At 49.1% G+C, this 22,056-nt stretch overlaps 1 protein-coding gene across 1 annotated transcript; it reads left to right on the top strand.

The window, feature by feature from the left end:
• Positions 1-222: 222 nt before the first annotated feature.
• ASPHD2 (aspartate beta-hydroxylase domain containing 2) lies at positions 223-20,189 on the top strand. The gene is made up of 4 exons (XM_003419095.4): positions 223-522; positions 7,778-8,872; positions 18,018-18,131; positions 18,325-20,189. Exons 2-4 carry the CDS (start codon positions 8,065-8,067, stop codon positions 18,432-18,434), a joined length of 1,032 nt encoding a protein of 343 aa, XP_003419143.2. The 5' UTR covers positions 223-522; positions 7,778-8,064; the 3' UTR covers positions 18,435-20,189.
• The last annotated feature ends 1,867 nt before the right edge of the window (positions 20,190-22,056 follow it).

Below are 22,056 nucleotides of genomic sequence, written 5' to 3'. Positions count from 1 at the left end.
TTGAGAGCTGCCCATCACTGCAGAGCGAGGGCCAGGCACAGAGAGGTCGCCCAAGAATCATTTGTACTGAATGAATGAGTTTGCCATGAGACGAAGGATCCTGTTTGATTTGAGATTTCATTCCAAGTTTCTGAGAGGCCTTCAAAAGTATATGTTGACTCAACAGATAAAGAAGGAAGGGCACTGGGGAAAGAGGAAGTGAGGGAGGGCGGAAGAGAGAGGGAAAGTGAAAGAGAATAAAAGGGAGGGAATGTAGGAGGGAGAAACTGAGACGGAGACAGAGACAGAGGAAAGGAGAGACAAAGAGAGGGAGAAGAGAGAGAGGCACCCAGGGAGACAGAACGGAGCGAAGGAAGTAACGCTTGCTGGACTCGATGCATTCACTGCCGCCCGCCTGCGCGCACCCAGGGGCTGGGCGGGCAGTGCGTATTGGTGCACAGGGCCACCGACCCTCCGACACGAGCCTCCCGCGCTGGCACCGCATCTCCAGCCTCCCGGCCATCACCTGCACGCCGAAAGCTGGTACGAGGGTCGCGCTCCCGCCCCCACCCCCCACCGCAGGCGGGTCCCCTCCCCGCGGCGGCGCCGCGCGCGGCATTGTGGGAATTGTGGTCCCCGCGGCCCGCGGAGCGCAGCGCGGCGTCGGCACCGGCGGGCGCACCGGCTCGGGCTCGGCTCCGGCGGCGTGGGCCGGACAGCGGCTGGCCGTGGCTCCGCGGCGCGGGCAGGGGGCGTCCGCGCGTCCGCGCCCTCGGGCGACCGCGTCGCCCTGGCCCCTGCATCGGCCCCCGTCTCCCGCGCACCCGGCGCAGGTAAGCGGCGGCTCCGGTGGTGGCCGGGGCGGGAAGGCGGCGGCGCCGGACGAGGCGGTGGCGGAGCCCGGCGGCTGCAGGGCCGCGTCTTCCCCATTCGGCGACGCCGCGCCGAGGATGCTCCGGGACGCCGGCGCCCTGCATCCCGGACCGGCCAGGGGCCCCGCCGCCGAGCGCGCCTTACGTGCTGAGCGCCGCCGCCTCGGCTGTGCTCACGGCCAGGGCCGGACATCCCCCTCCTCCTTGCATCCCATCCTCCTCCGCTTTGCCCCATCGCGATCCTCTCCCTGTCCCACGAGGTAACGCTGCCCTCGACCCCGTCATCCTCCTCCTCGGTACCTTTCCTCGCTTCCTCTCTCCCTCCGCCCAACCCTCAGCATCACCCACTTCCCGTATTCCCCGTGGCGACCCTCCTTCCCTGTCCCATGAGTTATCACTCACCATAATTCTCTTTCCCTCATCTTTAGCTGGTCGCCCACTTTCCCTGTCCATACTCCCCTCTCCATCCTTCTATCTTCCTCTTCTCCTTACTGCTGGTGGTCACCAACTGTGTTAACCTATCCTCTGCCCTCCCCTCTTACCCACTCTGCAGGGTGGGTGGGTGGGTGCTCAACAAGCTGGCAAAGAGAGTGAGGAGGAAAGGTCTCCAGGTCCCCACGGGGGAAGGATGGTCCCAGGGCAGCTCTCTGGTTCCTGGGGAGAGAGGGAGACATGCATCATACACATTTTGTCCAGCACTGCCCTGCTTCTTGAGGGGCTTCTGGGGTGACCTGGTAGAACTTGTATTTGATTGGACATGCTCACCAATTGGCCATGAATTTGGACCCTATTCCCTAAGCAGACAATTGGACCCTATTCCCTAAGCAGACAGGGATTTAAGATCTGGTGCTGCATATTGTTAAAGTGCATGGCTGCAGTGAAATGCCCGCACCCCTACTGTTATGGGTTGAATTCAAATCAGTGCCGTGGAGTCGATTCTGACTCATAGCGACCCTATAGGACACAGTAGAGCTGCCCTATAGAGTTTCCAAGGAGCGCCTGGCGGATTCGAACTGCCAATCCTTTGGTTAGCAGCCATAGCACTTAACTACTATGCCACCAGGGTTTCCTGGATTGAATTATGTCCCCCCAAAATATTTGTTGTAAATCCTAACCTCTGTGCCTGTGGATGAAAACCCTGGTGGCATAGTGTTTAAGAGCTACGGCTGCTAACCAAAAGGTCGGCACTTTGAATCCACCAGGCGCTCCTTGGAAACCCTATAGGTTGGTTTTACTGTGTCCTTTAGGGTCGCTATGGGAGTCTGAATCGTCTTGAGGGCAGTGGGTTTGGTTTTTTGGTATTTATGTCTGTGGTTATAATCCCCTTAGGGAATGGGTTGTCTTTGTTATGTTAATAAGGCAGGGTTAGTGTAGGGTATATAATGAGTCTATCTCTTTTGAGATGTAAGAGAGATTAAACAAGTGGGCAGAGAGAGAGATGGGGTAAGATAGATGCCAAGACATATGGAGATCTCCAAGGAAGCAGAAGCTGAAGAGACAAGGACCTTCCTCTGGAGCTGACAGAGAAAGAAAGCCTTCCCCTAGAGCTGGTCCCCTGAATTTGAACGTCTAGCCTCCTAAACTGTGAGAAAATAGATTTCTGTTAAAGCAGCACTAGATAACTAAGACAGAATTTGGTACCAGAATAGTGGCAGGCTGCTCTAACATACGTAAAATGTGGAATTGGTCTTGGAATTGGGTAATGGATAGAGGCTGTAAGAGTTTTAAGGTTTCTAATAGTAAAACCTAGATTGTCCTGAAGAGACTGCTGGTACTATTACAGACATCAAAGGTAATTTGGTGAGGGCTCAGAAGGAAGTGAAAAGAGCTGTAGAGAAAGTCTTTATCATCTTAGGAAATACATATGGTGCCTGGAATAGAATGCTTCTGGAAATGTGGATGTTAAATATGTTCCTGGTGAGGCTTTAAAAGAAAATGATGAACATGTGAGATTGGACAATGGAGGAAGGGCGATGCTTTCTATGCAGTGGCAAAGAACTTGTCTGAATTATGTTCGAATGTTTGGTGGAAGGTAGAACTTTTACGTGATGAACTTGGATATCTGGCTGAGGAGATTTCTAAATGAGATCTTAAAGGGGACCGTGGTTTCTCCTCGCTGCTTGTAGTAAAATGCAAGGGGAAGGAGATAGACTTAAAAATGAACCGTGCAAAATAAAAAAATAATATTCCAAGTTTGGACGCATGTCCTAGAATGTTCACCAAGGATGTGGCTACACAGTCTTTTGTTAAAGAGGTTAAGCCTGTGACTGGTGGATCTAACCAACTACCACAACAGAAAAGCCATCAGCTTAGAAGAAGGGGACAGAGAAAAAACAAAAGGAAAGAATGCTGTCTGCTTCTTGGAATTCTACAGGCAGGAAACAGGCCAAAGGAGCTACATCTGTTGTCCTCCAAGAAAAGAAAAGAACCATCCCTGGAGCAGCTCCGAGATCAGCAGAACTGTTGGAAGGAGCACAGGAAGCAGGGCCTTCTCAGTTCCCATGTGTGGTGCCACGGTCTCCTGGCTCTCAGAGGGTGGGGCCACGGTCTCCTGGATCTCAAAGAGTGGGGCCACAGCCTCCTAGGGTTCAAAAAGTGGGATCATCTGATCTTCACTAACTTGGTTCCAGAGTATGAGGGTGCCGCTAAGGTGTGCCAGGGGGTGGGACCACCACCCAAAGCTGAGGAAGCACGGTTGCCATGCCCACTCAGATGGACTAGGAGAATGGGGCCACCCAAAGCCAAGGGAGCAGAGTTGCCATCCCAGTGATCCTGGAAGGTGGAGGTGAAGGAAGCCCAGGGTCAAGCGAGGGGCCTCCACCCAAGATCCAGAGACCATGGCCAACACCCAGAGTCTGGAGGGCAGGGCCATTGCCCAGAAGGTCTCAGAGAACTAATGTCAATTGTTCTGCTGGGTTTTTTACTTTCTTGGTGCCTGTTATCCCTTCTTTCTCTCCAGTTTCTCCCATCTGTAATGGAAATGTCTGCCTTGTACCTGTTCTGCCATTGAATTTTGGAAGCAGATAACCTGTATTCTAGATTTCACAAGTTCACAGATGATGAGGAATTTTGCCCCAGGGTAGACTACACCTAAAGTCTTTATTTGATTTAGACACTTCAGAAAATGAGATTTTGGACTTGGAGTTGATTTACGACTTTTGGGATGATGTGATGGGGGCAAATGTGTTTTGCATATGGCAATGACATGAATTTGGGGTGTCCACAGGGTGGTATGTTATTCACTGAAGTTTGTCCCCCCAAAATATGTGTTGTACATCCTAACGTTTATGTCTTTTGTTATAATCCCATTTGGGAGTGGGTTGTCTTTGTTATGTTAATGAGGCAGGATTACTCTAGGGTGTCTCCTGAGTCAGTCTTTTTGATATAAACAAAAAGATTAAACAAGTGAGCAGAGAGAGAGATGGGGTAAGATAGATGCCAAGACACATGGAGGCCTCCAAGGAACCAGGAAGCAGAAGCTGAAGAGACAAGGACCTTACCCCAGAGCCAGCAGAGAGACAAAGCCTTTCCCTTAAGCCGGCACCCTGAAATTGGACTTGTAGCCTCGTAAACTGTGAGAAAATAAATTTCTGTTCTTTAAAGCTATCCACTCATGGTATTTCTGTTAGAGCAGCGCTCTAGTGTCTAGCATCTATAACTAAGATACCTACTGAGGACAGAAATGAAAGATAAAAATGAGCAGATGTGTGAAGGAAGCTGGAAGTTTCCGTGGTCACTGATATGGGAGCTGTGGGAAGAGAAATCAGTGCCTCTGGTGGGAGGCGGGGGGGGGGGGGCGGGGGAGGGTTTGTTACTGGGTGGCTCTGAGGGTCGAATGTTGGAGCCAGTGCTTAAAAAACTGTCCATCCCCCTACAAATGTAAGGGTTTCTTTTTCTGTCACAGTTCAACTGTGAGCTTGTAAATCCATCTCTGGGCTTGGGGCCCTGCCAGCATACTTTGACTGAAAGTAACTGACGGGTAGGAAAAGTGCTAATAACTTCAGCTCCAGGTGCTGCTTACGATCTTGTGAGGAGGGTCCGAAGCTTTGGCTGCCTACTGTTGACAGGGCGGCCTTTGAGAGGGTTCGAAGCTGGCTTTTTACAGAACATGACTTCCCTGAGGAGGGGGTAAACCCCAGATATGTCCAGTGGAGAGATTTCGTTATCATCTGCCCTATTTTCTATGTCTGCCTTTTGATTGACTCTAGTGATTTTTTTTTAGTGATTAGCAGGGCTGGTGGAACCTAACACTTAACAGGTGCTTGCTAAATTATCACCATCACGCTCTTAGAAGGTTTAAGAAAAACCTCTCCTCCTGAGAGACTGAGTTTAAAAGTTCCAATTAGGGATTTAGCTCAGTGACAGGGGAACCCCTTTTAGGAAAAGTGCCTGTGATTTCACAGACAGTAGCTCCACACTGAATTTCAGGAATCCTGGGGTTCTAGGTTGGAGCCAGCTTGCAAACAAAACACCTTTCCCCCAGCTTCCTCTCCTTTTCCTAAAGAGGAACCAGGACGGAACCAGGGCCGTGGAGGGGCTCTGTTTCCATCCAGTGGAGCCCGGCCTTTCCCTCTTCCCCTGAATCTGAGAAAAAAGTGAGAACATGTGAGAAAATTTTAGCTTTCTTCTAACCTCCCCACTCTTGTATTTTTCCTGGAAACATAAGAAATTGCCATGAATGTTCAGCATGTGTGTTTTTGAATTGCTAGGTGCTGTTGAATCAATTTTTGACTCACGGCGACCCCATGTGTTACATAGTAGAACTGCCCCTTTTCCACTAGGCTGTAATCTTTATGGTAGCAGATCACCAGGTTTTTCTCCCGTGGAGCTGCTAGGTGGCTTCGAACTGCCAAACTTTCGGTTACCAGCCAGGTGCTTAGCCATTGTGCCACCAGAGGCTAAACATTATGGCCAAATGGTTCTTTATTCAGCCTCAACTTGGAAGAAGCCAGTAGCCAGTTAATGAGCACCTTAAGTTGCCTTTTCATTTTCAGCTTAGCAAGTCTGGGGACAAAGAATCTGTCTGAGATTTACCTTTAGCTGTTGGAATGCTTAGCTTTGAGATAACCTTTCCACTATGCCTCAGCTCTGGTTCACCGGCTAAGCAAGATGGAACGCCGCCCATCAGAGTGGTCGCCAGCTCAAATTGAGTGCATATGAGTGCATACCATGACACAATCATGAGAGCTTGACATCTGTCATTGTTTCATCTTCATCCAGCAGCATCAGCATTGACCCCATTTTACAGATGAGCAAACTGAGACTTAGAGTGGTGAAGTGACTTGCCCAGGGTTGGAATTAATATTCAGTCTGGCCCTTCGGCAGTTTGGGCTCCTAACTTCTTACCGTACTGTAAGAATTTTCAGGCCACATTTAGTCCCTGAGGGAAGGGGAGGGTACCCTTTTCCCACATTTTTAGTTGTCCTCCCATATTCCTGAGAGAGAAGAGAGAGGGTAGAGCACAAACTGAATGTTCTGATTTAATGGGCTCTCACATGAGGGGATGTGTTAGACTTGTATTAAGGGCATAGACCTGGCTGTTCTTATCAGTTTGGAAAAAGCAGGACGGACACAGGGTTTTGGGGAACCGAAGCCAGCAGAGCCAGGGGTTTATAGGTTTAGGCAACTTGACAGTTGGGCTTAGACCATATTTATAGTTATATTGGGCTAATCAGGGTGTTAGACACTGGCTTTAACCATCGGCAAGGTAAGTGGCAAAGCATTTGTGTCTATTTGGAGACTGAGGTTACTGTGCTGTTGGTGGTGAGAAGCAGAGCCAGAGGCCTGGAGGGGCTTATATTTCCATTCTACCCCACTCTTTCACTTTTATAACCCCACGGGGGAGACCAGTAGTTAATCTCCAAGCAGTGAAAATGCCCTGTGCTGCCACTGATGGGACCCCAGAGAGCTCACGTCCTTTTCCAGTGTGGTGGAAACCTGGGCCTTGTCAGAGGGCAAAGGAGATGAAAGAAGAGTGATACAGTGCTCTGGGAGGAGAAGACAAAATGCAGAGCATGCAGCTTACAGGCTTTTTTTTAATCCTTTTGCCGTTTTTAAGATGCTTTGAATCTAGATTTCACTTTAATAAAAAGTACAGAGATTTAAGGAGAATAGACATTTATTAAATACCTACTACAAAAAAACAAAGGTCCTTATGAGACATGAACAGTTGGTGAGCAACTGCTAATGTAATGGTTGGTGACTTGAACTCACCCACTGTGGAAACCCTGGTGGCGTAGCAGTTAAGAGCCATGTCTGCTAACCAAAAGGTCAGCAGTTTGAATCTACCATGTGCTCCTTGGAAACTCTATGGGGCAGTTCTCTTCCATCCTACAGGGTCGCTATGAGTCTGAATTGACTAAACGGCAATGGGTTTGGTTTTTTTTTTTTTGTTTCAGTGGTGCTGTGGAAGAAAGGCCTGGTGATCCGCTTCTGTAAAGATTACAGCCAAGAACACCCTATGGTGTTCTCCTACTGTGTAACACATAGGGTGGCCATGAGTCAGAATCAACACAATGGCAATAGGTTTTGTTTTTTTTAAAAAATTTTTTTTTATGAAACAGTCCAGCAAAATGGACAGACACAGGCTTGGAAGTCAGATGGACTTTGTGTCTCTGGCCTGACTGATTGAACTTGGGTGAGTTCGATGGCCTCTCTGAGCCTCAGTTTCATCATCTGTAAAATGGGGATAGTAGCTCCTCCTAGGGATGGCCCAAGGTAGAGAGGACTGCTGTAATTATCAAACTGTACTTGATGCAGAGTGAACACTGCTGACCTTTGGGGAAGTGGGGGGTGGTAGTAAAATGGGAGAAACGATACAAAATTGAGAAGCGTGGTCTCTGCCAACAAGAACCTTACAGAATGTTCAAGGACTTGACATTGCAGCTGACTGTTCCAGGAGTAACATTTATGCTGTTTTATTCCAGGTTTGGACTTCTTGAAAAATCATTTCACAATGACCAGCCACACTTGCTACTATAGCTCTTCTAGCCCACTGCAGTGACTTTTGCCAGGAGTGGAGTGGTGGCCCAGACAGCCTTGTCGCTCGTCAATGCCACCCCTGGCAGGACCGGAGGAACAGTGGCGGCTATGCCTCCCCCTGCCCCAGCCACCCCTTCCCCCCCGTGCTAACCTGCATGGTGTGGGCACCCCAGGGGCCCTGGAGGGCTGACTGACTGATCCTGCTTCACACCCCAAGAACAACGCCCCCGAGATGTCGCTCCAGTGGCTGGTGGCCTGGAGCTGGTCGCTGGACGGCCTGAGGGACTGCATCGCCACCGGCATCCAGTCCGTGCGGGACTGCGACACCACCGCCGTGGTGACCGTGGCCTGCCTGCTGGTCCTGTTTGTGTGGTACTGCTACCACGTGGGCAGGGAACAGCCTCGGCCCTACGTCTCCGTCAACTCCCTCATGCAGGGCGCAGATGCCAACGGGCTGCAGAACGGGTACGTGTACTGCCAGTCGCCTGAGTGCGTGCGCTGTACCCACAACGAGGGCCTCAACCAGAAGCTCTACCACAACCTGCAGGAGTACGCCAAGCGCTACTCCTGGTCCGGCATGGGCCGTATCCACAAGGGCATCCGCGAGCAGGGCCGCTACCTCAACAGCCGGCCCTCCATCCAGAAGCCCGAGGTCTTCTTCCTGCCTGACCTCCCCACCACGCCGTATTTCTCCCGGGATGCCCAGAAACATGACGTGGAGCTGCTGGAGCGGAACTTCCAGACCATCCTGTGCGAGTTTGAGACCCTCTACAAAGCCTTCTCAAACTGCAGCCTGCCACAAGGATGGAAAATGAACAGCACCCCCAGTGGGGAGTGGTTCACCTTTTACTTGGTCAATCAGGGGGTTTGCGTCCCCAGGAACTGCAGGAAGTGCCCACGGACGTACCGCTTGCTCGGAAGCCTTCGGACCTGTATCGGGAACAATGTTTTTGGGAACGCGTGCATCTCTGTGCTGAGTCCTGGGGCTGTGATAACGGAGCACTATGGACCTACCAACATCCGCATACGCTGCCACTTAGGTAGGTTGCAGGGACGGGTCTCCTGGGGTGCACCCTAGTAAGTACAGCCCATTCGGATTGAGGAGAATCCAGTAGCACGAAAGCTCCAGTAGCCAGAGCGGTGCTGTTTCACATCCTTCCTGTGCTTTTATCAAAACTTGATGACTAACATGTTAATGACTTTGACAGCAGAAATTGAGTCACAAAAGAAACTTGGGACCCGTATAAACCCATCGTAATTTCTGACGGGAGTCCCCGGGTGGTACAAACAGTTAACGCTCTTGGTTGCTAACCCAAAGGTTGGAGATTCGAGTGCACCCAGAGGTGCCTCGGAAGAAAGGCCTGGTGATCTACTTCCAAAAAGTCGGCCATCGAAAACCCCAGGGAGCGCAGTTCTACTCTGACACACATGGGGTCGCCATGAGTTGGAATCGACTTGATGGCAACTGGTACCGGTAGTTTCTGACAGGAGCTCTACCCAACAGAACTTTCTGCAATGATGGAAATGTTATATGCATGCATTATCCACTACAGTAGTCAGGAGCCACGTAGGACCGTTGAATGCCTGATCTGTAGCTAGTGCAACTGAGGAACTGAATTTTTAATTTTATTTATTTTATTTATTTAATTTAAATAGCTACCATATTGGACTGTGTGGCATTAGAGCCGAAGAATTTGCTAATGACCACTGAGGTTCATAATGGCATCCCTGAGGCTGTCAGAGGTACTTAAGTGCCTTCTCAGTCATCAAGGATGAAATGACGCTTGGTGTGAAGTGTTTTATTCATATTCTAGGAAAAATGGGTAACATGTATTGCTTGTGTGGCAGTGGTTTTGAGAAAAGGGTCTGGAGTCAGACTGCCTCTGTTGGTATCCCGGCTGCACCAGGAGCCGGCTGGGTTTCCTTGGCCAAGTCATTTCACCTCCCTGAGGTGCAGTTTTCACATTTGGGAAATGGAGGGGGAAAAAAAATTCATTCTCTAATAAGATAATGTATGATGTAAATCAGTTACTTACAAGTACCTGGTATGGAGCGTCTTGTTGTTGTTGGCTGCCGTTGTAGCCCCTGACTCATGGCGACCCCACGCACAGTAGAACAAAATGCTGCCTGGCCCTGCACCATCCCCATGATTGGTTGCAGATCAGACTGTTGTGATCCACAAGGTTTTCACTGGCTGATTTTCAGATGTTGATTCCCAGGCCTTTCTTCCTAGTCTGACTTAGTCTGCAAGCTTTGCTGAAACCCGTTCAGCATCACAGCAACATGCACGTCTCCACTGACAGATGATGCTGGTTGCGTATGAGGTGTGTTGGCTGGGAATCGAACCTGAGAGTCTCCTGCCTGGAAGGCGAGAAGATAGAGCTAGTTTTAATAAAGATAAGCTTAAAAACAGCTCAGAGAAATAGGATATTCATTCACCAGAACATCCCATCCTGGTGCATCCTGATGAAGGGATGCTTACCGGGACGATGGCATCACGGGCCAGCATCTGCGATGAGAGGATTGTGCTGAGCTCCTCAGCAAAGTCCAGCTTTAGGAAGTTGGAGGCACTGCTTGTCTCTCAGAGTGAGGAAGGAAGAGAGGAAGGAGGTGTCCTGTATATGAGTTGGAGGTTCATAATTATGTTCTTCAGAGGAGCCTTTGGGCTGCCAAGACTGAGCCTGAACTGAGTATCCCAGGTCCTCCTCCCCCCTCCCCCCAGAGCAGCTCTACTTCTCTGCTTTTCTTTGTGGGAATTCTAAGCAAGAGGTGGTTTGAACAGATAGCTCTACAGCTTAAAAAAAAAAAAAAAGTGAAAAGAGCAGGTGACATGCTGGGTGTTTCACGAGTAAAGGCTCTGGCGGATGTGCCTGGGTTACTGGTCAGCAGTGACTTTGAGCCAGTGTCTGAGCTGCTCTGTGCCTCCAGCTTCCTCACCTGTAAAATGGGAATATAGTACTTACCTCACAGAATCACTGAGAGGACTAAACAATGAAGTCACATCTATATGGCTACTTGGCCGAGCACCTGACACCTGACAGGCAGTCAATAAATGGTAGCTAGTAGTTTTCTAGTATAAAAAAAAAAAAAAATTTTTTTTTTTCTTAGTAGTTTTCTAGTAGCTGTCATGATCAAATTACTGTGTTCGACAGTGTGACAGATTGTCCGTAAGACACGATCTCTTCCCTCCAGAAAGAGTGGAAAATGAACAGGCTTTGGAGGCAAACAGATCTGGGCTCAAATCCTGGCCCCATTTACTGAGTGACCTTGGGCAGATCCTTGAACTTCTCTGAGCCTCTGTTTTTTCCTCTGTGAGGTGAAGGTCATGATACCTTCCTTTAAAACTGTTTGGAAGGTCTTAGAATATGTGCAAAGCACTTGGCAGGTTGAAGGCAGTCAATTAAAGGGACTCTTTATGTGGTGAGCCCCTCTTTCTGCTCTACATTGTAAGTGCCTCTTTGTGCTCTTCCTTCCTCACTCTGAAACAGAGGCAGCCCCTCTGTTTGAGATGCATTGATAACTACTGGTGATTGGAATGTGAAAGCTGACAACAAAGAAGAAGAAAAGCAGTTGGAAAATATGGTCTTGGTGATAGAAACAACGCTGGAGATCCCATGATAGAATTTTACAAGACCAAACACTTATTCTTGCAAATACCTTTTTTCAACATCATGAACAGTGACCATACACATGGACCTCACTGGATGGAAAACACAGGAATCAAACCAACTACATCTATGGAACGAGACGATAGAAAAGCTCAATATCATTAGTCAGCACGAGGCCAGGGGCCTACTGCAGAGCAGACCATCCATTGCTCATATGCAAGCTCAAGTTGAAGCTGAAGAAAAACAAGTCCACAGGAACCAAAATACGGCCTTGAGTATATCCCATCTAAATTTGGAGACCATCTCAAGAACAGATCTGACATATTGAACGCTAATGACTGAAGACCAGATGAGTTGTGGGATGACATCAAGGACATCATACACGAAGGAAGCAAGAGGTCATTAAAAAGACAGAAAAGACCAAAACAGATAACAGGAGAGACTCTGAAACTTGTTCTTCAATGTAGAGTAGCTAAAGCAAATGGAAGAAATGATGAAATAAAAGAGCTGAACAGAAGATTTCAAAGGGCGGCTTGAAAAAACAAAGTAATATACTGCAATGTGCAAAGACCTGGAGATGGAAAACCAAAAGGGAAGAACATGCTTGGCATTTCTCAAGCCGAAAGAACTGAAGAAAAATTCAAGCCTTGAGTTGCAATTTTGAAGGATTCTATGAGCGAAGTATTGAACGGTGGAAGAAGCATCAAAAGAAGATGGAAGGAATATACACGGTGTCTCAAAAAGAATTGGTCAGTGTTCAGCCATTTCAGGACGTAGCATATGATCAAGAACCAGTGATACTGAAGGAAGAAGTCCAAGCTGCACTGAAGGCATTGGTGAAAAACAAGGCTCCAGGAATTGATGGAATACCAATTGAGATGTTTTAGCAAACGGATACAGCACTGGAGGTGCTCACTCGTCTATGCCAAGAAATTCGAAAGATAGCTGCCTTGCCAACCATTCCCAAGAAAGGTGATCCAACAGAATGCAGAAGTTATTGAACAGTATCATTAATATCACACACAAGTAAAATTTTGCTGAAGATAATTCAAAAACTGTTACAGCAGTACATTGACAGGGAACTGCCAGAAATTCAAGCCGGATTCAGAAAAGGATGTGAAACGAGAATTATTGCTGACGTCAGATGGATCCTGGCTGGAAGCAGAGAATACCAGAAAGATACTTATCTGTGTTTTATTGACTATGCAAAGGCATTCTACTGTGTGGATCATAACAAATTATGGATAACGTGGCACAGAATGGGAATCCCAGAACACTTAATTGTGCTTATGGGGAACCTGAACGAGGAGATATTGCATGGCTTAAAGTTAGGAAAGGTGTGCGTCAGGGTTGTGTCCTTTCACCCTAATTCAATCTGTATCCTGAGCAAATAATGAGAGAAGCAGGATTATATGAAGAACAGGGCATCAGGATTGGAGGAAGACCCATTAAGAACCTGCATTATGCAGATGACACAACCTTGCTTGCTGAAGAGGACTTGAAACACTTATTGATGAAGATCAAAGACCCCAGCCTTCAGTATGGATCACACCTAAACATAAAGAAAACGAAAATCCTCTACAACTGGACTAATAAGCAACAACGTGATGAACAGAAAATACTGAAGTTGTCAAGGATTTCATTTTACTTGGATCCACAATCAACAACAGCCATGGAAGCAGCAGTCAAATCGGACAACGCATTGCATTGGGCAAATCTGCTGCAAAGGACCTCTTTAGAGTGTTAAAAAGCAAAGATGTCACACTACGGTGTGCCTGATCAGTCGCCTTAGGTGCCTGAGAAAGCTGGGTGATGAATAAGGAGTCTGAAGAAGAATTGATGCCTTTGAATTGTGGTGTTGGCAGAGAATATTGACCATACCATGGACTGCCAAAAGAAGGAGTAAATCTGTCTTGGAAGAAGTGCAACCAGAATGGTCCTTAGCAGCAAGGATGGTGAGACTTCGTCTCACATACTTAGACATGTTATCAGGAGGGACCAGTTCCTGGAGAAGGATATCATGCTTGATAAAGTAGAGGGTCAGCGAAAAAGAGGAAGACCCTCAATGAGATGGATTGATTTAGTGGCTGCAACAGTGGGCTCAAGCATAGCAACAATTGAGATGGCGTGGGACCAGGCAATGTTCTGTTCTGTTGTACATATAGGGTCGCTATGAGTCAGAACCCACTCGATGGCACCTAGCAACGTCATGAGATGGTGGTGAGGAATGAAGCCACCCTGCAAGGCACCAAGGCGCCCTCTGAGAGCTCAGAGGAAGCGAGGCCTACGGATGGGGTGGTCTGAGAACCTGGGGTGGGGCCATGACCCTAAAGGACAAACAGGGCCCACCAGGGTGGTGCAGAGGAGGGGGTTCCCCTCAGGGACTGGGGGAGCCTTGTCCAGATGTCTGGCTGTTGAAGAGTCTCCAAGAGGAGGGGTGTACACAGGTGGGACAGGTAGGGTGGGAGCAAACCCCAGAAGGCCTCAAATGCCAGGTTTAGGGATTGAGGCTTTGGGCAATGGGAGCAGTGCCTTTCTTTTTAAAGGTTTTCCTTTTTTTTTTTTTTTTAAAGCTTAAGGATATCAGATAGGGAAGAGCGACTGAGGTTGGAGAATTTCAGGCAGGTGGGTTGAGTAGGAAGGGCTGGAAGCAAGGTAGCAAGGAAACTTGGTGTTTGCTTCCTATGTAATGTCTGTGGTACATGTGTACATGCGTGTGTGTGTGTGTAAAACATGCCCACACATACTCTTTTTTTTTAATTACTAGACTATATTTTTTAGAACAGTTTTAGGTTTACATAAAAATGAAGCAAATAGTACAAAGAGTTCCCCTATACCCTCCCCCCGCCCCCACCCAGTTTTCCCTGATATGAAAATGTTGCATTTGGGTGCTACGTTTGCTACAAGGGATGAAGCAGTACTGACACATTGTTATTTACTAAAGTCCCCAGTTTCCACCAGGGTCACTCTGTGTGTTGTCCAGGCCTGTGGGTTTTGACAAATACAGTGTCAAAACCATTACACCAGTGGATAAACCCACTGCCATCGATTCGATTCCAACTTACAGCAACTCTGTAGAGTGAAACTGCCCCATTGAGTTTCCAAGGAGCACCTGGTAGATTGGAACTGCCAACCGTTTGGTTAGCAGCTGTAGCTCTTAACCACTACGCCACCAGGGTTTCCATAGCAGTGGATAGGGCCTTCCGTCCCCTTCTGGGCCCAGCTGTTTACTTGCCGCCAGAAAAAGTGGGTCATCCATGTTCCCATGGACAGCAAGAAACCTTCTTGGAAGATGTCCCCTGGGGCGTGACTAGTTCCCCATGGCCAAGGTGAGCTCCATGGTTGGGTTTTCTCAGCATTTCCTTCTTTACACTATCATACTCACATTAATATCAATCTAGGAGGGAAACAGAGTCCCTGGGTGGTACAGACGGTTAACACCCAGCTGCTAACCAAAAGTTTGGAGGTTCGAGTCCACCCAGAGGCACCTCAGAAGAAAAGCCGGGTGATCTGCTTCTGAAAAATCAGCCATTGGAAACCCAGTGGTGCACAGTTCTACTCTAACACTTATGGGGTCACCATAAGTCAGAATCAACTCACGGCAGGTGGTTTGATTTATTTAGGAAGGAAACAAATATGTTAGATTCTCGTGACCTTGTATGGACAGAAGAGGGCGTCCAGAGACTGAGGTCAGAAGCAGAGTAAGCCTGCTGTCGACCTGGCAGCCACACCTCTGCCAGCTGGTGACCTGCCTGAAGGTGGAGAAGGCGCCTGCACTTTCAGAACCACGCTCTCCCAGTGCCAAGCCTTTCTCCTCTCTCCCTGCCTGCCTTCTGAGTTGTGATTGATAGAATTATCCCTCTGGACGACTGAAACCCCAGCCACTGCTGCTTCATGTAGTCAGCCTTCTTGTTCAGTACCTGCTTGCTGAGCCCTACTACCAGCTACCACTAAAGGTGTCGTGACCCAGTCCCAGCTCTGTGCTGAACCGTGGACAGCTCTGGGAGCACCCCTTACCCAGCATTGTGTATAGGGCTGGGGTGTTCCAACTGCACTGCCACAAACCTCCAGAAAATGAGTAAAAGCCACCCAGACCCTCTCAAGCTAACTAGGCAGATGCTATTTCCGAGGCAGGAACCTGTCCAAATGGCCAGCCCTCAGGAAACCCATGTGTGTTTTTAGCCAATTCTAGATAAGCAGTGAGGCTCTGGTTTTCCTCTTTTGCTTACCTTGTCAGATTTCTGGGCAGTCTGTCTGGGCACTGCCAGTGGATCAGGTCATACTCACCTGCCCACCCTGAGTGCTGACCGCCAGCCCCCTGTCGCGGCCACTGGTGGCCAGAGCCCTTTCCCCACCCTTCTCCCTGCCCCCTTCAGGATGGGAGGAGACAAAGCAACAAGGCTGGGGCTAGGGAACAGGCCGAGGCTACACGTGGGGCCTGTCTCTGTCCCCAAGAGCCACCCGAATGCTCTCTCTGGAGAAGTACTGATCGTTCCCGCCAACGAGGCCAGTTGGTGGGTAATAGACAGAGCCCCGTGCCACTGAAGCCTGAGCGGAATGAAGGGGGGAGGTGCGAGACAGGAAGCCGGAGGCTGTCACACCACAGGCCAAGGCCGTTTTTCTGTTGTACCGTGGAGCGTGGTAATGAATCATTTAGTAGCCCAGAGGAAGGGAAGCGTCTTTGTGAAACCCTGGGGTGGACTGTGCCTGCGGAGAACTACCTACCCCTAATAGCCTTCTCCACCTGAACAGGCCAGCGAGGGCACACACGAAAAGCAAATGTGGCCTCTGCCTGGGCCAGGGAGCGGCCGCCTGAACTCCTTTACAACCCTAACCCCCACCTGCAGCTGTTAACAGTGTCGGGAAATCTTGGTTTTAGAGTCACAGGGGAGAGTGCCAGCCTTTTAACAAAATGTGACTACTGATGGTTGAAATATATTAACTACAAGAAAGTCAGCACTCACCTCACTACCACTGCTGCTAATGGAGTAACTAGCATTTATATCGTATCCAGTTTTATAAGAGCCTATTTTTTGGAGACAGACAGACTTGGGTCCAAATCTCTGCTCCAGTAACAACTAAATAATAACTCCTGGCTGGCCACTTAGCTTCTCTAGATCTCAGGCTCATCTTATGGAAAGGAGGGGAAGTGTCATCTATAAAGGGTTTATTTAGCACAAAACCTGTGCACAGGAAGTCTTCGATCATTGGTAGCGATCATCCTTGGTTGCGTAGCAGCTTTGGAAGGTAAGTATGCTAATGTCTCCCTTTTATAGATGGCAGGCCATAGTTACAGAGGTTGCGTGACACCCAAGGTCACATAGCATGTAAGGACCCCAAGCCCCGTCCTTCCCACTACTCCATGTGGCCTCCCTGAATGATTACTCCGTACGCTTCCTGGCACCATCCATTTCTGGTTCAAAGAGTACAGTAACATACTCTGGCTTTTACAGAGAAAGATGTTTGATTTTTGTCATAAATCAGGGGCATTAAATCAGAGCGGGGATGCCAGCTCACTCAGGGTCATCGTTGTCACAGTGAGTTACTGAGACAGCTGACGCCACTGCCCTGACCCCTCTTCCTGCTGGCTCAGCTCTTCCTGACATGTGGGATGGGGCGAATGTGGTGGTGCCTTCATGCACGGATGTCAGAGTAGTGACGGAACCAAGTGTCTCTCCAGACAGACCCTCGGATGAGCAGTGGGAAGAGAAAGCCCCCACTCAGCAGCGTTCCAACAGGGCCCTCCTTTCCTGGTCGTGCCACCCTAGCTTGGGAATGCCGTTTGCATTAGGAGCCTGTGGCTCCTGATGAAGGGGTCAGTCTGGTTTCCTCAGACGTTTCCTTGGGGTGTTCTCCAGTTTCCCAGAATGAGGCCGAACATGCCATTCTCAGGCCTCAAAATGGATTTAAAGATTGAAACCCCCAGGGGAGAGCACTATGTGTTTAACCTCAACTAGGATAGCCCTGGGTGGCACAAATAAATGGCTAAGCACTCAACTACTAGATGAAAGGTTGGCAGTTCAATCCCACCCAGAAGCGCCTGGGAAGACAGGCCTGGTGATCTACTCCTGGAAGGCCACAGCCTTGAAAACCCTACGGAGCAGTTCTGTTCTACACACGTGGAGTAGCCATGAGTTCGAATCAACTCGATGACAACTAACAGCAGCAACAAGGATGGCCCTAGAAGCTGGACGTAATGAACACGGTTATTGGCGGGATTCTGAACCTGGCCTCCCTCCATCTCCAGGGTCCCTCAGCTGAGTTCAGGAGGCTCAGAAGTGTAGCGCAAGCTGTGGCCCATGTCTTTAGATTCTAGCGGAGTCCACCGCCCAGAACAGACTAGGCCAGTGAGTGGGTTTTACCAAGAAGCATTGTGAGGAGCTGGCTGCTCCACAGTAGTTGCCTGACTGAACTACCCCCACCCCAAAATGGGCACCAGAGGAGAGAGGCAGAAGGTGGGGTATTTTGGAAGTCAAAAGCTCTCACCAAAGCAGAACACCCCCTTATTTGAGCTATCCCTGAATCCTGCCTTTCTTCACTCTCTTTTTTCTGTTCTTCCCCCCGCCCCACTCCAAAGGTCTGAAAACGCCAAGTGGCTGTGAGCTCGTGGTGGGGGGCGAGCCCCAGTGCTGGGCAGAAGGCCGCTGCCTCCTCTTTGATGATTCTTTCCTACACACGGCGTTCCACGAAGGTGAGTGTCTGCTTCCCGGTTCACGAGTCCAGTGAGCTCAGGACCTCACAAAGTCATGCTAGCTAACATCCGGGATCAGAAGGAGGGTGACCTTGCAGTTGGTGGAGGGACAGGCCCAGCTCCTGCCCTGCAGGTAACCTGTGGTCCCTGGGTTCCGGGGCAGTTTGAATCTCTCCTCTCTTGCCCACCACAGGCTCAGCGGAGGATGGCCCTCGGGTGGTTTTCATGGTGGATTTGTGGCACCCAAACGTCGCAGCAGCCGAACGGCAGGCCCTTGACTTCATCTTTGCTCCAGGACGATGAGAACAAGTCCTGTGCTGGAGTTGGTGAGGGGCCGAGGCCCAGCCTGGGCAGACAGTGGTCCAGTCCAGGCCCCGCCCAGGTTCAGAAATTTGCCTCCACAGAAAGCTCTTACTTGGCATTTTCTACCGAATCGGGTCCCTCTTTTTCTGGTTATTGTAAATGGAAATTTTTCAGCTTGTATTTCCTTAGATTTTTTTTTTTTCTTCCTTCCCATCATTTGCTTCTGGGGTTCCTTTCTGGCCTAACTGCGCATCTTCTGACTTTGTGACTAGAGTAGTCTGTGTTCTGTTGCTACCTTGTTTCTCTGGGCTCTGAAATAGAGTCATCAAACGGTTATTTGTCTGAATGTAATAATGTAAAATTTCTTGTGGTCATCTTAAAAAACAAAAAAAAACTACAGACCAGAGAGCTGGAGAATATGGCCTCTGCTGCTGTCCCAGGCATACAGGGGACTGTCCAGCTGCCACAGGCAGGGACAAGTCTGCAATCTCAGCTCTCAGCTAGCCTCATTAGCAGGGTGGAGAGCTGCCAAACACAGGCAGAGGTAGCACACAGCTTCAGGGCCTGGTGAGATGGTCACCATCCTTATCTCGCCCCAGACAGTGGCAGGCCCATGACAGCAAAGAGCATCTCGGCTGGTGGGACTGGAGGCTTTTTTGTAAACATTAACTTTCCTACAAAGCTGAGGCTGGCGTCCCTGAGAGCCAGGGGGCTCCCACGGGCCAGCCGCAGAAAGGGTGATTTGCTTACCTCACTGCCTACAGACGCCCTACTGCCAAACTGGCTCAGAAACTTCCCCGGTGTAGCTGTTTTGAGTCAACAGGGATGAACTTTAAGGCCACCAGGTTGGCTGATAGGCGCTGTGGTGGGATAGGACATCACTCATCCAGTGAAATTCTGGGAAGGCCTTTCTCTGGCAAAACTGGAATCTTAGCGCTGACCAAAGTGTCTGTTTTGGTTTGGAATTTTATTTCCTATGATTTTCCATTTACTTGTCCACATACGAATGTCTGAATGCTGGACTCAGAGGTGGACACGTTGGCCCTGTGTCTTCACCATTGCACAGGGGGTGTGCCGAGTGACTGTGACCTCAGCCGGCTTGTGTTAGGGAGGACACTGGGAAGACCTCCACGTCCAAAGGGCCAAGGTTATAACAAAGTAAGGTCATTTTGCTGGCTTTTTGATCTATGAAGGACGTACAGCTGTCTCCCAAAGGAAAAGGCCCAAAGGAGCCAGTTTGCCAGCCTCCTGTTAGCCCATGTGTGAAAGCCTAGAGTACCACGTGTGAAAGAAAGCCTACTAGCGACGGCTTTTTTGAATGATGTATTATGGTCCATCTCATAAAGCCAAGGGCGTCATGTAATAGACAGCATGTCACATATACATGTCCAGTGTTTGTATCCGACCAGAAACCAGCAGCTTCTCTGAGGAACAACTGGGAAGTAGACACAGTCTGAAACGGACCAGGTAGTTATTTTACTAGCAAGTGTGCAAAAAAAAGTCTAAATTTGAGTAAAATTTATACACAGATATTTTTCAGTGATGAGATTGCAGGAAAAGGCAGAAATTTCCAACATACCTGAAGTCTTCTACTCACTAGTATCTTGTTAAAGAATCAATGAGGTGCATGATTTCTACACGTACTGACTTTTCCGCGTTTACAAACCAACAACTCACAAAGGTACCTGGCTACCTGTACTGATGTGACCTGGTTGGGGAACAGAAGATAAATAAAGGATCTTGCTGAAAACCTGAGTGGACTGGTGGATATGTAGTCTGTTGGAAAGAAAATGAGACTTGGTGGGAAGCCCCGAGAGGGGTTCTGGTGTGGGTTTGAGGCTGTCGTTTTGTGGTTTGTGTCACAGAGACAAGCAGGACACTAAAAGTGAACATGTCTAGCGAATAAAGCAAAACAGACTCTGAAAATAATGGGAAGGGCAGGGGAAATGAGAGCAGAATCATGGGCTGCTAAGGAACTATTGCTGTCTAACTGGGCCAAGCACGAGGACTTTGGCTTCAGGACAGCTGAGGATTTGGGATCTGTGCCAGGAGTTTGTTCTCATGTGACCTTGGGTAAGTCACTAGGCCTCTCAGAGCCTGTTTGCTCCTCTTTAGAAATGTCTGTTTGAAATGCTTAGCACAGTGCCTGACATTTGTAGGGCACTCAGTGGTGGTTCCCTTTCTGCAATAGCAATGGTTCCAAGCAGTTATAGAGCAACAGGTGGAGATAAGGAGGAGAAGGATTAGATCAGTAGTAGACATAGCCAGTCACTACTTTCTATTGCCTGTGTCTAATTATAGGGGAGGTGGCACCAACAGTTTGTGCTCAATTGCTAACTAAAAGGTTGGCGGTTCAAACCCACCCAGCGGCACCACGGAAAAAAGGCTTGGTTATCTGCTTCTGTAAAGATGACAGCCAAGAAAACCTTATGGAGCAGTTCTATTCTGTCACACATGGTGTCGCCATGAGTCAGAACTGACTCAACAGCACAAGACAACAATTATAGCAAAAGGAGCATGTACCATCAATGGCTACATTTGGAGTCTTTCTCTTATTTTAAAAGAGGGAAGGGTGTCTGGTGGCCAGGAGCCCTGGGAGCAGCCTGGCTGCAGGATGTGTTAGTGTGCAAGCCAGCTTCTGGCCTGCAGTCCTGGCTGGGCTTCCTCAGCCAGCGGACGGGAAGAGACTGCTCGCCTGAGGCCATAAATGCTTCTCACTCTCCTCAGCGTGCATTGCCAACTAGGCAATTGCTAAAATAATTTACATGTGGTAGCAAAGGATGCTCAAGGTGAGAAAGGGGAGCCAACCCATTGGCCCAGCTTCACACTGGCTGCAAATGAGAGCTCCTGCCTTCCACTCAGAGCTGGCTTCAGGTCCCTTTACATATGTACCATCTAGGCCAGACCAGTTACTGGGCTTACATAAGGTCACATCCCACGTCTCCTGATCCCAAGCCCCTTCTTTCAGGCACCTCCTAATTATCCACAAGGTTACCCACATTGGGATGTGAGCCTTTCTTTAGTGACAGTGATCAAGACTTCTGACATTGAGTGCCCAAGACATTGAGTGGGGAGGTGAAGGGTAATTCTGATTCACTGGTTCTTGACTTTGGCTGCACAGTATAATCACCTGGGGAGCTTTTGAGAAATTTCCGATGCCCATGCCGTACCCCCAGACACCCAGAGACACTCCTTACTTTGTCTGGGGCCAGGCATCATACTTTTTAACTCTTCCTACTGTGGCTCTAACGTGTAGCTGCAGCTGAGAGTCTCTGCTGAGTAGCTGGAGTGGCAAGGCCTTTGGAACTGTAATCAAACGAGAGTTTTTGTCCTGTCTTATTAGCCAACCGAAATAAGATGGATGCCACACCACCAGTTGCAAGGGAAACAGAGAGTGAAAATTTGTTGTTTGTACGAAGAAGGAGCAACTTGGGGCCTAGCAGCAGAAAGACCAGGAGCTCCCAGCCCCATGGGAGCTTGGAGCTTTTGTGCTTTCCAGTCCTCAGGGGGTGGGACTGGCGCCTGAAATCCAACACCCTGGTCCTTCCCATGTCCATATTTGGAGATCCAGGTGTTGAGTCATTTGTAAACAAAGGGAACTTTCACCTTGTAAATGAGCTTG

Source organism: Loxodonta africana, chromosome 19 (assembly GCF_030014295.1).
Source record: "Loxodonta africana isolate mLoxAfr1 chromosome 19, mLoxAfr1.hap2, whole genome shotgun sequence".
NCBI lineage: Eukaryota > Metazoa > Chordata > Mammalia > Proboscidea > Elephantidae > Loxodonta > Loxodonta africana.
The sequence above is the reverse complement of the archived record's forward strand: the minus strand, read 5'-3'. Positions and strand labels throughout refer to the sequence as shown.

Excerpts from the sequence above, each read along its gene's own strand:
- ASPHD2 (XM_003419095.4), top strand. The coding sequence starts at position 8,065 with ATGTCGCTCCAGTGGCTGGTGGCCTGGAGCTGGTCGCTGGACGGCCTG. Across the intron at positions 8,873-18,017 it reads CCGCATACGCTGCCACTTAG|GTCTGAAAACGCCAAGTGGC; the intron begins GTAGGTTGCAGG and ends CCCACTCCAAAG. Across the intron at positions 18,132-18,324 it reads ACACACGGCGTTCCACGAAG|GCTCAGCGGAGGATGGCCCT; the intron begins GTGAGTGTCTGC and ends TGCCCACCACAG.